Below are 14,672 nucleotides of genomic sequence, written 5' to 3'. Positions count from 1 at the left end.
CTTTGCACAGAATTTGATATAATCAAATAGTGTGAGCCCATCAACCGTCGTCAAGGTGGTCTCATAAACTGATGGGTCCCTGATCTCCCTGTCCAAATGTGAACACTTACCGAAGGCCAATGTCTGTATGCCTGGGTGAATGTGGACACCTCTGTTCAGCAAAGCCTACATATGAGTTAGCCGGGACCAAGTGCGATGAGATGCAATTAAAAACCACATGGTGATGGGAGGAGTGCTGGGTCAGTCAGCTACCATAGAAATGACAAAAAAAAGACTCGCACATCCAAACTTGTGTGAATAGGTGCATACCAGGAGCAGCTACCTCCATAAAAATAGATATATGTAATATATATTTCAAAAGTGTAGCTCTAAACCTCCTATCTTTTCCCTTCACATGCGTGTCTATGAACGTCTTAATTTATACAACCAATATGTTACAATTCTTGCTCTTTTTAGAAATGTAATGTTTTTTCTCTTTTTCTCATATAGAGAAGCTGTTAGATACATCAATGAAAACCTCACTATCAACACTGATGAGCTCGGGAAGGACTGTCTTCTTAATGCTGCTAAGACTTCTATGTCTTCTAAAATCATTGGAGTGTATCCTTTGCCATGTTTTCTGGGTGCAATCACAGACAATGCTGGCATTATGGCAGTCATTCTTAACAGCTGATTATATTCAGATAGTGGTTTCTGACAAGTGATGTAGCCACTTGGTCATCTATAGGAAGTTGTCGTCTTCGGTTAACATGGCTGCATGTTTTAGGGCTTCAGATGGTTAGCTCCTATAATACAAGCTTTGCCCGATCAGTCTTTTGATCCTTGACTTGTTTGCTCAGTGATAGCGACTTCTTTTCTTCTATGGTTGTCGATGCTGCACTTGCTGTGAAATATGTGGATCCAAAGGGTCAAGCCCGTTACCCAATTAACTCCATTAATGTGCTTAAAGCTCATGGTCGGAGCCAGAAAGAGAGCATTCTTGTTAATGGGTATGCGCTGAACTGCACTGTGGGCTCACAAGGTGACTATATAATATTTCTATAACTTGTTTCCATGCGTCCTATGTTTAGTGGAGATATGTGTTGACTCTGGATGGTCTTCTGCATTGCAATCCTGTCCTTTTAGGGTGCAGACACTGTCATATTTTTCTTGTTAGGATCGTATTGCAGTGCACGGACTGGCACGGTACCTTTCCTGACTTGACCGTGACAGTGTGGTGTATTTCTATGCAGCTGTCATTCTCGGGTCAGGAGAGACGACTGTCACTACGAGAAATGCAATCCCCACATGAGAAATACAGCCGTCTTTCTTTCCCCTAACATGGATGCTCATAGAGGGGTATGTGACCCAATTGAAAAAAACAATGCAAATATGCTAATTTCCAATACACAGTGGTTCTCCGCAGGGGCTGCTGATGGTTGTTGGGTCTCATGCCCCTCAGTCAGTGGCCGTGTTCAGTAAAGGATGAATGAAAACGCTTTGCACCGAAGATGATCTTTCAGGGTAAGAATTAGGATCTGATATGATATACTAAGTGGCACATTTGTTTTTTTTCCTAAATGTACTGGACGTAGCATTAAGTGGTCACCTATTTAAATGCTTTCGTTGCTGTTCAAAAATAAATATCTGCTTATAATAATAGTATAATAATCTTTATTTTTATATAGCGCCAACATATTCCGCAGCACTTTATACAGTTTTTGCACACGCTTATGCCTTCTAGTCGGTGTAATTTCCAAATATTTGTTGTATTAGAGACTGTTACATTTTTACACATGAATATTCATTTTATTTATATTGCGCCAGTATGTTCCCCAACATTTTACAATTAAGTGCTGACATGTCCAGACAATAAAGATGTTCAACAGTTAAAGTAGCAGTGAGGGTCCTGCTCACAAGCTTACATTCTACAAGGAAATGGGGTACTCAATATGCTAAAAGAACTTGTCATATATGGTGCAGTAATCTTTATAATAAATATGGGTTATGACATAAAGTTGCATGATCCGGTCATCCGCTAATATCTAAGTACTGTTACCAAGTGATATGGAGGATGTGGAGACAGATTAATAAGAGACCAGATTCTCCGGAAACTTTAGAAAGTGGGAACAGGGAAGGGTTATATCAGTGAAGATAGCTGATTGGCCTCTCTAAAAAGATGTTTTTAAGGCAAGCTTAAAAACAAAAAGCAAGGGCTAGGTATTTATCTGATTGGTGTAGTACATTCCAGAAAATGTCAGTGGTTGGTTCAGGTTGTGGAGAATGTTAACCCCTTAGTGACCGAGCCAAATTTTTGAAATCTGACCAGTGTCACTTTATGTGGTAATAACTCTGCAACGCTTCAACAAATCCCAGTGATTTTGAGATTGTTTTTTCGTGACACATTATACTTTATGATAATGGTAAATTTAGTTCAATGTTTTTTGTGTTTATTTATAAAAAATATAAAAAATTTGAGAAAAATGTTAAAAAATTAGCAATTTTCTAAATTTGAATGATTATCCCTTTAATCCAGATAGTCATACAACAGCAAACCATTAATAATTAACATTTCCCTCATGTCTGCTTTACATCAGCACCATTTGTAAAATGTTATTTTATTTTGTTAGCATTTTAGGAGGTTTAAAAATGTAGCAGCAATTTTTCATTTTTTCAAAGAAATTTACCACATTTATTTTTTTAGGGACTTATCCATGTTTGAAGTGACTTTAGGGGTCCCATATATTGGGAAACCCCCAAACGTGATACCATTTTAAAAACAGCACCCCTAAACATATTGAAAACTGCTGTCAGGTAGTTTATTAACTCTTCAGGTGCTTTACAGGAATTAATGCAAAGTGGCATGACAGAAATGAAAATGTGTATTTTTACCACCTAAATGTTGCTAACTTCTAAACAGATTACTACAGCCGTCAGACTCTAAGGCCACTATTTGGTCATGAATTGCCATCGCAAACATCAGGACAACAAAATCATGATCTGAGGGCACCAATTGGGATAAAGAAGAAGCCCCCACACTCTGTTAACCCTTTATAATGATATAGTCACTATTGACAGCAGCATCTAAGGGGTTAAACAGATTTAGAAGGTGCAAATACTGATCGTGGCTGATACAGCAAGTTGTCAGCTATAGTGTACAACCAACAGATGCTGGATTGTCATCTGTATGGGGAGGCTATTCTCTTATATGTCAGGTCAGTTAAAAGACGTATTGGCGGTCATTAAGGGGTTAATCTTAGATTAGTTGCAAAACGGAGAGCACAGGTTGGTGTGATGGATGGTGCAGAATTGTGGAGAGCTTTGTGGGTGAACGAGAACTTTTTTCTGTAGCTGATGGGTAAACAGTGCAATGACTGGCACAAGGTGGTGGTACTATCGGTGTAGTGACTGGACAGAAATATGACCCTGACTGCCTTCAGAATGAGTTAGAGCAGTGTTTCCCAAACTCAAGTCCTCACGGACCCCACGGGTCATGTTTTCAGGATTTCCTTAGTATTGCTCAAGTAGTGGAAGTATCTTCAAGGCATCAGGAATTGTCTCACCTGTGCAACACTATGGAAATCCTCAAAACATGACCCGTGGGGTCCATGAGGACTGGAGTTTGGGAAACACTGGGTTAGGCTAGGTTTACATTGCGTTAACAGCAGCCCGTTCAACACATGCGTTAATGGGCTGCTGTTAACGCAAGTGCCGACTTGTCATACCGCAAGCGCAGATAGAGCTAGCAGATGCTCTATTTGTGCTAGCAGTGACGGACCCGGAAACTCTGCAGCCCGCGTTCCAGGGTCCGTCACTCAATGACGGAACATGGCTAACACATGCCCATTGTGGGCGTGCGCTAGAGATGCATCCGCCATAGGGCTTAATGGCAGCGTTAACGGACTGCGTTATGCCGCGGTGTAATGCAGTCCGTCTAACGGACCGCTAAAACGCAGTGTGAACCTGGCCTTCGAGAGTAGAGGGGATGTGGGGTGGTACAGTTGTGGTGGTGGAGTTGCAGGAGCATGTTTCAAAACATGTTTAGGTTAATTATAAACACTGAGTGGATGAAACCATCTGACCAGCTCCTTTTTAAAGAGAACTTGTCAATATGACAGTTTAGTCAGATCTGCAGGCACCATGAGAAGCTGAGCAGAGTGATATATTTTGTGAGAAAAGATTCAGTATGACTTGTTTTCATCATTTAATTTTCTGGGATTTTGGGCCCAGTGGGCTGTTCTATCAGTGACTGGCAGCTATATCTGTATACAAACTTATATAAAGAAAGCTGTCAGTCCCTGATAGGACCGCCCGCTGGACCCAAAATCCCAGAAAATTAAATGATGAAAACATCAATTATACTGAGTCTTTTTTCACATAACTGTATTTCCATTTACTCAGATCCCCTGGTCTATAACATGTGCTTGCAGATTGAACTTCAAATTCACGGTGACAGGTTTGATTAAGGATCATTGTCTTACACGTTATGTATAATGTACTGATACTTGATTTGTGCTGTTTCTGGGGATGTCTTTACAGAATCTTATAGGTTTGATTTTTGAAATGGAGGTTAATAACACTTCTACTTGGCTGAATATGAGAATGTAGTGTTAGCCTGAAACAACTTGTTTCTCTGATTCAAGGAATGAGTAAGAGGATCACAAATGCAAAAATTGCTTGCCTGGACTTCAGTCTGCAGAAAACTAAAATGAAGCTTGGAGTACAAGTGATCATTTCAGACCCATCCAAGCTGGACCAGATCAGGCAGAGGTATGTATATCAGCTTAAGTTCATATTTGCTTTCACGTGTTTTTTTTTTGTTTGTTTTTTTTTTTGTTTTTTTTTGCTTTTTATATACAGCTGGCAAAAATTGAGACCACTGCACAGTTTTATAAGGATCAGCTTCTCTACATGTCTGACAGCCATTCCATTCCAGTGTCAGTTGAATTCCAACCAGAGTACACCTCCTTCTACTTAATGTGCTACTGATTAGGAGATCACCTGAACCAAATCTTATTTAACAAAGGAAAGAATAAAAATCACTGCTGTGATCTTCACAATCCTCTTGCAATAGGACAAGCTGGATGGCAAAACAAGTGCTAGTAATATCCCAAAAGTAATGGGAATGAAAAAATAACTTTTAACCATGCCAAAGGAGTTGAAAAGAAAAGTCTTGAGTGAGGAAAAGGGCTCAATTCTGGCTTTACTAGCAGAAGGATACAGTGAGCGTCATGTTGCCTCCACCCTTAAAATTTCTAAGACGGCAGTCCATTACAACAAGGTCAAGCAGCAGACATTGGGACAACAAAGCTACAGACTGGCAGAGGACGAAAACAACTCTCCACTGACCGGGATGACCGTCATCTTATTCGAATGTCACTCAGTAACCGCAGGATGACATCAAGTGACCTACAAAAGGAATGGCAGCTGGGGTGAAGTGCACGTCAAGAACAGTTCGTAACAGGCTCCTAGAGGCAGGACTCAAGTCATGTAAAGCTATATAAAAAAAAAAAAACCTTTCATCAATGTGAAGCAAAGGAGAGCCAGACTGAAGTTTGCCAAAGACCATAAGGATTGAAGCATAGAGCACTGAAGTAAATTAATCTAATCTGATGAGTGTAATTTTCAGCTTTGCCCAACACCTGGTCATCTAATGGTTAGACAGAGACCTGGAGAGGTGTACAAGCCACAGTGTCTTGCACCAACTGTGAAATTTGGTAGAGGATCGGTGGTGATCTGGAGATGCTTCAGCAAGGCTGGAATTGGGCAGGTTAATCTTTTCGAAGGACGGATGAATCAAGCCTCATACAGGGTTATCCTGGAAAAACAGTTGATTCCTTCTGCTCAGGCAATGTTCCCCAACTCTGAGAACTGTTTTTTCCAGCAGGACAATGCGCCATGCCACACAGCTAGGTCAATCAATGTGTGGATGAAGGACCACCACATCCCTGTCATGGGCAGCCCAATCTCCAGACCTGAACCCCATTGAAAACCTCTGGAATGTAATCAAGAGAAAGATGGAGAGTTACAAGCCATCAAAGAACTGCTTACATTTTTGTGCCATGAGTGGAATAAGGTCACCCAAAAGCAGTGCGGAAGACTGGTGGAAAGCATGCCAAGACGCATGAAATCTGTGATAAAAAATCACGGTTATTCCACAAAATATTGATTTCTGAACTCTTCCTGCGTTAAAACATTAGTATTGTTGTTTCTAAATGATAATGAACTTGTTTTCTTTGCATTATTTGAGGTCTGTAAGCAATGCATTTTTTGTTCTTTTGAACCATTTCTCATTTTCAGAAAATAAATACAAAATTTATTGCTTGAAAATTCGGAGACATGTTGTCAGTAGTTTATAGAGTAAAAGAACAATTTACATTTTACTCAAAAATATACCTATAAAGAGAACAATCAGACAAACTGAACATTTTGCATTGGTCTCTTAATTTTTGCCATAGCTGTATATACCTTCAAATCCATATTTTGAGGTAATGTTCAATTTTAATATTTGCTTCCATTCATTGTTTGGGGTATAAGCAACTATACCTGTAAGGTAAATTATAAAGTGAAATTGTTCAAGATTCTCTGCTGTTCCTTTAACCATTGTCCGGCTGAGTAGGTACAATTGTAACTATTCCGTTTTAAAATTGCAATAACTTTTTTTTTTTGAAAAGCCGTAGAGGGCTGAAATTTCGTGACATCTCTGCAGTTTTGGTCCAGAATATATTGGTCAAATTTCAATAAAATATATATGAAGGTACAATTGTACCTCTGCAGCCTGTTAACGTTGTAAAATTATGCAGCCTGACAAAGGTTAAAAAAAAAAAAAAAGTTTCCCTACAGCATTGTTTACTCCAATAGTAAAATACAGTATTTTTTGGATTATAATATATATATACGCACTTTTTGACAAGATCTCCATCTGCGCGTGCGCCTCCCCCGCCAGCCATTTTCCCGGAGTCCACCGCATTGTAAACTATGTAAGTGCAGGGGCTCTGGGCTTTCACAAAATGTCAGCAGAGGCCCCGCGCGACCGAACGCCCCCCTCATCCCAGCCTGCAGCAACGCTCCACTCTTGCTTCCTCCAGCAACGACCCTGGGACCACCCCTGGTAAGCAATAAGACTCATGGATTATAAGAAGCACCACCATTTTATTAAAAAAAGCAGTTTTTTCCGGTTTTTCTCCTCAAAATTTGGGGTGCGTCTTACAATCCTCAAAATACGGTAGATCATAACATTAGTTACAGTTCCAATTACTGTTTTTCCCTACAATCCCATTCTGTGTCTGCAGGCTGCATATATTGTTTCTTTTCTCTAGAAAGGAATAAGAATTAAAGAATTGCTTCCATCAAAATCGTTATTCTCTTAAGATATATTGCAATCATCATATTATATAGCACTGTGTACCTACAATTGCTCATTTTGAGTTTCTACTCAATTATTTTCCCTTCGGTCTGACAGTGTGATTAACAACTGACTAACTGAATTCTTCTAAGCTCTATGTAGAAACAGGAGGACAATTTTGTCTGCACAAGTCATGAGTCCCTGAAAGTGCCTGGGAGGGGCCGAGTCTGGATGATTTTTCGGTCAATATGGCTGTGGGAGGGCTTGTTTTTTGCCGGGCAAGTTGTACTTTTGGACTTTTATTAAGTTGCGGCAACCAAAAGAAAATACTTCTGGCGTTTTTTTTTTTTTGTTTTTTTTTTGTTATGCTGTTTACCATTTACCCCTTTACCCCCAAGGGTGGTTTGCAAGTTAATGACCGGGCCAATTTTTACAATTCTGACCACTGTCCCTTTATGAGGTTATAACTCTGGAACGTTTCAACGGATCACGGGGGTTTCTGACATTGTTTTCTCGTGACATATTGTACTTCATGATAGTGGTAACATTTGTTTGATATGACTTGCGTTTATTTGTGAAAAAAACTGTAAATTTCAAATTTTTCAACTTTGAATTTTCATACCCTTAAATCACAGAGATATGTCACACAAAATACTTAATAAGTAACATTGCCCACATGTCTACTTTACATCAGCACAATTTTGGAACCAACATTTTTTTTTTGTTGTTAGGGAGTTATAAGGGTTAAAAGTTGACCAGCTTCTCATTTTTATAATACCATTTTTTATTTTTTTTTAGGGACCACATTACATTTGAAGTCACTTTGAGGGGTCTCTATGATAGAAAATACCCAAAAGTGACAGCATTCTAAAAACTGCACCCCTCAAGGTGCGCAAAACCACATTCAAAAAGTTTATTAACCCTTCTGGTGTTTCACAGGAATTTTTGGAATGTTTAGAAAAAAAAAGATTTAACTTTTTTTTCACAAAAAAATTACTTCATATTCAAAAAAGGCTGTGGATCCGCAGAGAATCCACAACGTGTGCACATACCCTAAAAGCTGAGATCCTTCGATCAGGAAAAGACATTTCATAATTTTCCCAAATGCTTATGAAAAACTTAAAGGTAACCTGTCCTTCCCTTCCCCCATCCTAAAATCGTAGATGAGCTAAGCCCACCGGCATCAGGGGATTATCTACAGCATTCTGGAAGGCTATAGAAAAGTTCCCAATGTATCCTGAAAGATGAGAAAAAGACGTTCGATGATACTCACCTAGGGGCGGTCCCGCTGTGGTCCGGTCCGATGGGCGTCGAGGTCCGGGGCTTCCTATCTTCTTACGATGACGTTCTCTTCTTGTGTTCATGCTGCGGCTCCGCCGCATGTGTACTTAGGCTGCCCTGTTGAGGGCAGAGCAAAGTACTGCAGTGCGCAGGCGCCGGGAAAGATCAGAGAGGCCCGGCATCTGCTCACTGCAGTACTTTGCTCTGCCCTCAACAGGGCAGACAAAGTACTGTATGCCTGCGCCGGAGCTGCGGCATACAGATAGGAGGCCCCGAACCGCGACGCCGATCGTACCGGGACCGCCCCTGGGTGAGTATAATTTAACCTCTTTATCTCATCATTGATTTTGGGGGTGATGGGTTCCCTTTAACCCCTTCATGACCCAGCCTATTTTGACCTTAATGACCTGGCCATTTTTTGCTATTCTAACCAGTGTCCCTTTATGAGGTAATAACTCAGGAACGCTTCAACGGATCGTAGCGATTCTGACATTGTTTTTTCGTGACATATTCGACTTCATGTTAGTAGTAAATTTAGGTCGATAATTTTTGCGGTTTTGTGAAAAAATCAGAAATTTGGTGAAAATTTTGCAATTTTCAAATTTTGAATTTTTATTCTGTTAAACCAGAGAGTTATGTGGCACAAAATAGTTAATAAATAACATTACCCACATGTCAACTTTACATCAGCCCAATTTTGGAAACATTTTTTTTGCTAGGAAGTTAAGGGTTAAAATTTGACCAGCGATTTCTCATTTTTACAACAAAATTTACAAAACCATTTTTTTTTAGGGACCACCTCACATTTGAAGTCAGTTTGAGGGGTCTATATGGCTGAAAATACAAACTGCACCCCTCAAGGTGCTCAAAACCACATACAAGAAGTTTATTAACCCTTCAGGTGCTTCACAGCATCAGAAGCAACATGGAAGGAAAAAAATGAACATTTCACTTTTTAGTCACAAAAATGACCTTTAGCAACTTTTTATTTTTATTTTCCCAAGTGTAAAATGAGAAACCGGAGCCTGAAAGTTATTGTACAATTTGTCCTGAGTACGCCGGGGGGGGGGGAACCACTGTTTGGGCGCACGACAGGGCTCGGAAAGGAAGGAGCGCCATTTGACTTTTTGAATGAAAAATTGGCTCCAATCTTTAGCGGACACCATGTCGCGTTTGGAGAGCCCCTGTGTGCCTAAAAATTGGAGCTCCCCGACAAGTGACCCTATTTTGGAAACTGGACCCCCCAAGGAACTTATCTAGATGCATAGTGAGCACTATGAACCCCCAGGTGCTTCACAAATTGATCGTAAAAATGAAAAAGTACTTTTTTTTTTTCACACAATTTTTTTTTAGCCTCAATTTTTTCATTTTTACATGGGCAACAGGATGGATGGATCCTAAAATTTGTTGAGCAATTTCTCCCGAGTACAGCGGTACCTCACATGTGGGGGTAAACCACTGTTTGGGCGCACGACAGGGCTCGGAAGGAAAGGAGCACCATTTGACTTTTTGAATGAAATTGAATGAATGAATTAGCTCCAATCGTTAGCGGACACCATGTCGTGTTTGGAGAGCCCCTGTGTGCCTAAACATTGGAGCTTCCCCACAAGTGACCCCATTTTGGAAACTAGTCCTCCTAAGGAACTAATCTAGATGTGCAGTGAGCACTTTGAACCCCCAAGTGCTTCACAGAAGTTTATAACTCAGAGCCGTGCAAATAAAAAATCATTTTTCTTTCCTTAAAAATTATTTTTTAGCCTGCAATTTTTTATTTTCACAACGGTAACAGGAGAAATTGGACCCCAAAAGTTGTTGTCCAGTTTGTCCTGAGTACGCTGATACCCCACATGGGGGATAAACCACTGTTTGGGCACACGTCAGGGCTCGGAAGGGAAGTAGTGACGTTTTGAAATGCAGACTTTGATGGAATGGTCTGCGGGCGTCACGTTGCGTTTGCAGAGCCCCTGATGTGCCTAAACAGTAGAAACCCCGCACAAGTTACCCCATATTGGAAACTAGACCCCCATGGAACTTATCTAGATGTGTGGTGAGCACTTAAAACCCCCAAATGCTTCACAGAAATTTATAACGCAGAGCCGTGAAAATAAAAAATCATTTTTTTCACACACAGATACGTTTTTATCCCCCATTTTTTTATTTTCCCAAGGTTAACGAGAAATTAGACCCCCAAAGTTGTGCAATTTTTCCTGAGTACGCTTATGTACTGTTTGGGAAAACCGCTGTTTGGGCGCACGTCGGGGCTCGGAAGGGAGGGAGCACTATTTGACTTTTTGAACGCAAGATTGGCTGCAATCAATGGTGGCGCCATGTCTCGTTTGGAGACACCTGATGTGCCTAAACAGTGGAAACCCCTCAATTCTAACTCCAACACTAACCCCAAGACACCCCTACCCTAATCCCAACTCTAGCCATAACCCTAATCACATCCCTAACCCCAACACACCCCTAATCACATCCCTAACCCCAACACACCCCTAATCACATCCCTAACCCCAACACACCCCTAATCACATCCCTAACCCCAACACACCCCTAATCACATCCCTAACCCCAACACACCCCCTAACCCTAATTCTAACCCTAATTCCAACTCTAAGGCTATGTTCCCACGTTGCGGATTCGTGAGGATTTTTCCGCACAGTTTTTGAAAAATCCACAGGTAAAATGCATTGTGTTTTACTTGCGGATTTACCACGGATTTCCAGTGTTTTTTTGTGTGGATTTCACCTGCGGATTCCTATTGAGGAGCAGGTGTAAGACGCTGCGGAATCCGAACAAAGAATTGACATGCTGCGGAAAATACAACGCAGCGTTTCTGCGCAGTATTTTCCACACCATGGGCACTGCGGATTCGTGGTCCATACATTTACATGGTACTGTAAACATGATGGAAAACTCCTATGAATCCGCTCCGGATCTGCAGCCAAATCTGCATGTGCATATAGCCCAATTCTAACCCTAACCCTAGTTGTAACCCTAGCCCTAACTCTAGCCCTAACCCTAGTTGTATCCCTAACCCTAGTGGAAAAATAAAAGGTAAATATATTTTCTTTATTTTATTATTGTCCCTAGCTATGAGGGTGATAAAGGGGGGGTTTATTTATTTTTTTATTTTGATCGCTGTGATAGAACCTATCACAGCGATCAAAATGTACCTGGAATGAATCGGTGGATCCGTGGCGGGGGCAGATCGCTGTCTCCTGCCATGCCGATGATATTGCAGCATCGGCCATGGCTAGATTGTAATATTTCACCAATTTTCATTGGTGAAATATTACGATTGCTCTGATAGAAAGTGAAACGTCACTTTCAACAGCCAATCGGAGCCACGGGAGGGGTGAAGCCACACCTCTCCCCCCCCCCACTCCGGCGGTGAGCTCACATCAAAGCCGGGACATGTCTGCTGTTTTGAACAGCTAACGTGCCTGCAGTAGGCGCGGGTGGAATTGCGATCCGCCCTCGCCTATTAACTAGTTAAATGCCGCTGTCAAACTCTAACAGTGGCATTTAACAAGCGCATCCGGACAGAAATGTGCGCACCACTGACCCCCATCACGTGATCGAGGGTCATCGGTGCGTCGGCATAACAACCAGAGGTCTCCAGCAGACCTCTATGGTTGTTGATGCCAGATTGCTAGGAGCGCCACCCAGTGGTTGGCGCTCATAGCAGTGCAATAATTTTGCTACATAAAAGCGATCTGAGCATCGCCTCGATGTAGCAGAGCCGATCACGCTATGCCAGCTTCTAACCTCCCATGGAGGCTATTGAAGCATGGCAAAAGTAAAAGAAAAATTTAAAATGAGAAAAATGGAAAAAAAAAAGTTCAAATCACCCCCCTTTCGCCCCCTTTAAAATAAAACAATAAAAAAATTCAAATATACACATATTTGGTATCGCCGCGTTCATATTCGCCCGATCTATCAATAATGGAAAAAGGATTAACCTAATTGCTAAACGGCGTGGAGAGCAAAAAATTCAAAACGCCAGAAATTTCTAATACTTTTTAAAAAAAATTTTGTTGCCGTGACATTGCAATAAAATGCAATAACGGGCAATCAAAAGATTATATCTACATCAAAATAGTATCATTAAAAACTTCAGCTTGGCACGCAAAACATAAGCCCCCACATAACCCGAGATCACGAAAAATGGAGACGTTACGGGTATCGGAAATTTTTTATTTTTAAGCAAAGTTTAGAACTTTTTTTTCACCACTTATATAAAAAAATAACCTAGATATGTTTGGTGTCTATGAACTCGAAATGACCTGGAGAATCATAATGGCAGGTCGGTTTTAGCATTTAGTGAACCTAGCAAAAAAAGCCAAACAAAAAACAAGTGTGGGATTGCACTTTTTTGCAGCTTCACCACACTTGGAATTTTTTTTTCCATTTTCTAGTACAGGACATGATAAAACCAATGGTGTCGTTCAAAAGTACAACTCATGCCGCAAAAAACAAGCCCTCACATGGCCATATTGATGGAAAAATAAAAAAGTTATGGCTCTGGGAAGGAGAGGAGCGAAAAATGAAAACGCAAAACCGAGAAAAGCTTTGGTCATTAAGGGTTTAAAACGCCAGCAATCAGGAACTTATTCCTGTGTGTGTGTATAGGGGGTAACTTTGAAATTTGTGAATACCCCTTTAATGGTATATGAGACTTTGTGGTGTGTAAATATCTTTAATAGAGGCCTACTTTATCTTCTAAATATAAAATACTATAAAAGTGAACAGCAAACTTTTTAATGTTTTCTCCTAGGGAATCTGACATTACCAAAGAGCGTATCCAGAAGATATTGGCAACTGGGGCTAATGTCATCCTCACTACTGGTGGAATTGATGACATGTGTCTTAAGTATTTTGTTGATGCAGGTGCAATGGCTGTACGAAGAGTACTGAAAAAGGATTTGAAACGCATTGCTAAAGCTACTGGCGGTGAGTTTCTCTGATCACTTTCTCGTTTTAACTAAGGTCAGCCATAGCATTTAATGAATTAACATGTTGGTAATGAAGGTATGGTTCTTGGGTTTTGTGATCAAGTAGCTTTAGGGTAAGTTCACACTGGGTTTTTTTGCTGCAAAATTTCAGCTGCTTTTTACAGTACCAGCAAAGCCTCTGAGATTTCAGAAATCTCATGCACACACATTGGTTTTTTGTGTCGTCAGGATTTTGTGCTTTGCTGCTTTTTTTTTTTTGGACATGGAGCATGTTACTTCTTTCAGCGTTTTTGCAAAAACGCAGGTATCGCTATTTGCAGCGTTTTTTTCTGAATAAAAGTCAATGGACATTAGCATGGACAAAGAGACATAATCTCCATATCATTAATTTAATGCTGAGGCGTAGGGTGAACCAATGCATATTCTACCTCTTTCATATTGAAGCTAGGTCATTATCCACGTGATGACATAGTGAGGTACGACGAGTTCCATATATCCCAAATTTTATTAAATTTCACTAAGCGGCCCCTTTTCTGGTATAATGTTTGTTCATAAGGTATAATTGAGTTTCTTTATCGCCTCTCATTGGGGGACACAGGAACCATGGGTGTATGCTGCTGCCACTAGGAGGCTGACACTATGCAAATAAAAAAGTTAGCTCCTCCTCTGCAGTGTACACCCCACCGACTGGCATTAAACTCTTCAGTTTAGCTTAGTGTCAGTAGGAGGTGGACACGGGTCTTTCATTAGACCCTTATCTACCTCAATGTGCGTCGTTTCTTTTTCAGGTTTTCGGAAGGAATACAGGGTGAGCAGTCACACCTGTAGTCCCACAAAGCGGACTATGAGTACGGCGTGTACTGCCACCCCGTATCCTCATAGATCCCTCTCCAGGACCAAGATCCTAGCACACAAGCGTGCTCAGAAGTCCGGTCCTGGCTCCGTCCCCCACCCACTCGCCTTCCAGAGCCTGTCGGTCGGAGGAGACGAGGACGTCCATCAGCTCCAAGGACGTCTAATATCTTCCACGTTTTTAAGGTTAGTAGACGGCGTGGGATATTAGGTGAGTATTTGGGGGGCCTCGGGATTCCCTTCTTCCTGCATTTCTG

At 41.0% G+C, this 14,672-nt stretch overlaps 1 protein-coding gene across 1 annotated transcript in view; it reads left to right on the top strand.

Annotated features, from left to right (window-relative positions):
• Positions 1–14,672, top strand: part of TCP1 (t-complex 1) — a 75,948-nt gene that overhangs the window by 37,621 nt on the left and 23,655 nt on the right. Inside the window, exons 5-8 of the mRNA XM_069769201.1 lie at positions 490–600; positions 840–1,021; positions 4,623–4,749; positions 13,386–13,561. Of these exons, the coding sequence (XP_069625302.1) occupies positions 490–600; positions 840–1,021; positions 4,623–4,749; positions 13,386–13,561 (596 nt within the window). The remainder of the gene's footprint in view (positions 1–489; positions 601–839; positions 1,022–4,622; positions 4,750–13,385; positions 13,562–14,672) is intronic.

The sequence above is a fragment of the Ranitomeya imitator genome, chromosome 5 (assembly GCF_032444005.1).
Source record: "Ranitomeya imitator isolate aRanImi1 chromosome 5, aRanImi1.pri, whole genome shotgun sequence".
Lineage (NCBI taxonomy): Eukaryota > Metazoa > Chordata > Amphibia > Anura > Dendrobatidae > Ranitomeya > Ranitomeya imitator.
The sequence above is the reverse complement of the archived record's forward strand: the minus strand, read 5'-3'. Positions and strand labels throughout refer to the sequence as shown.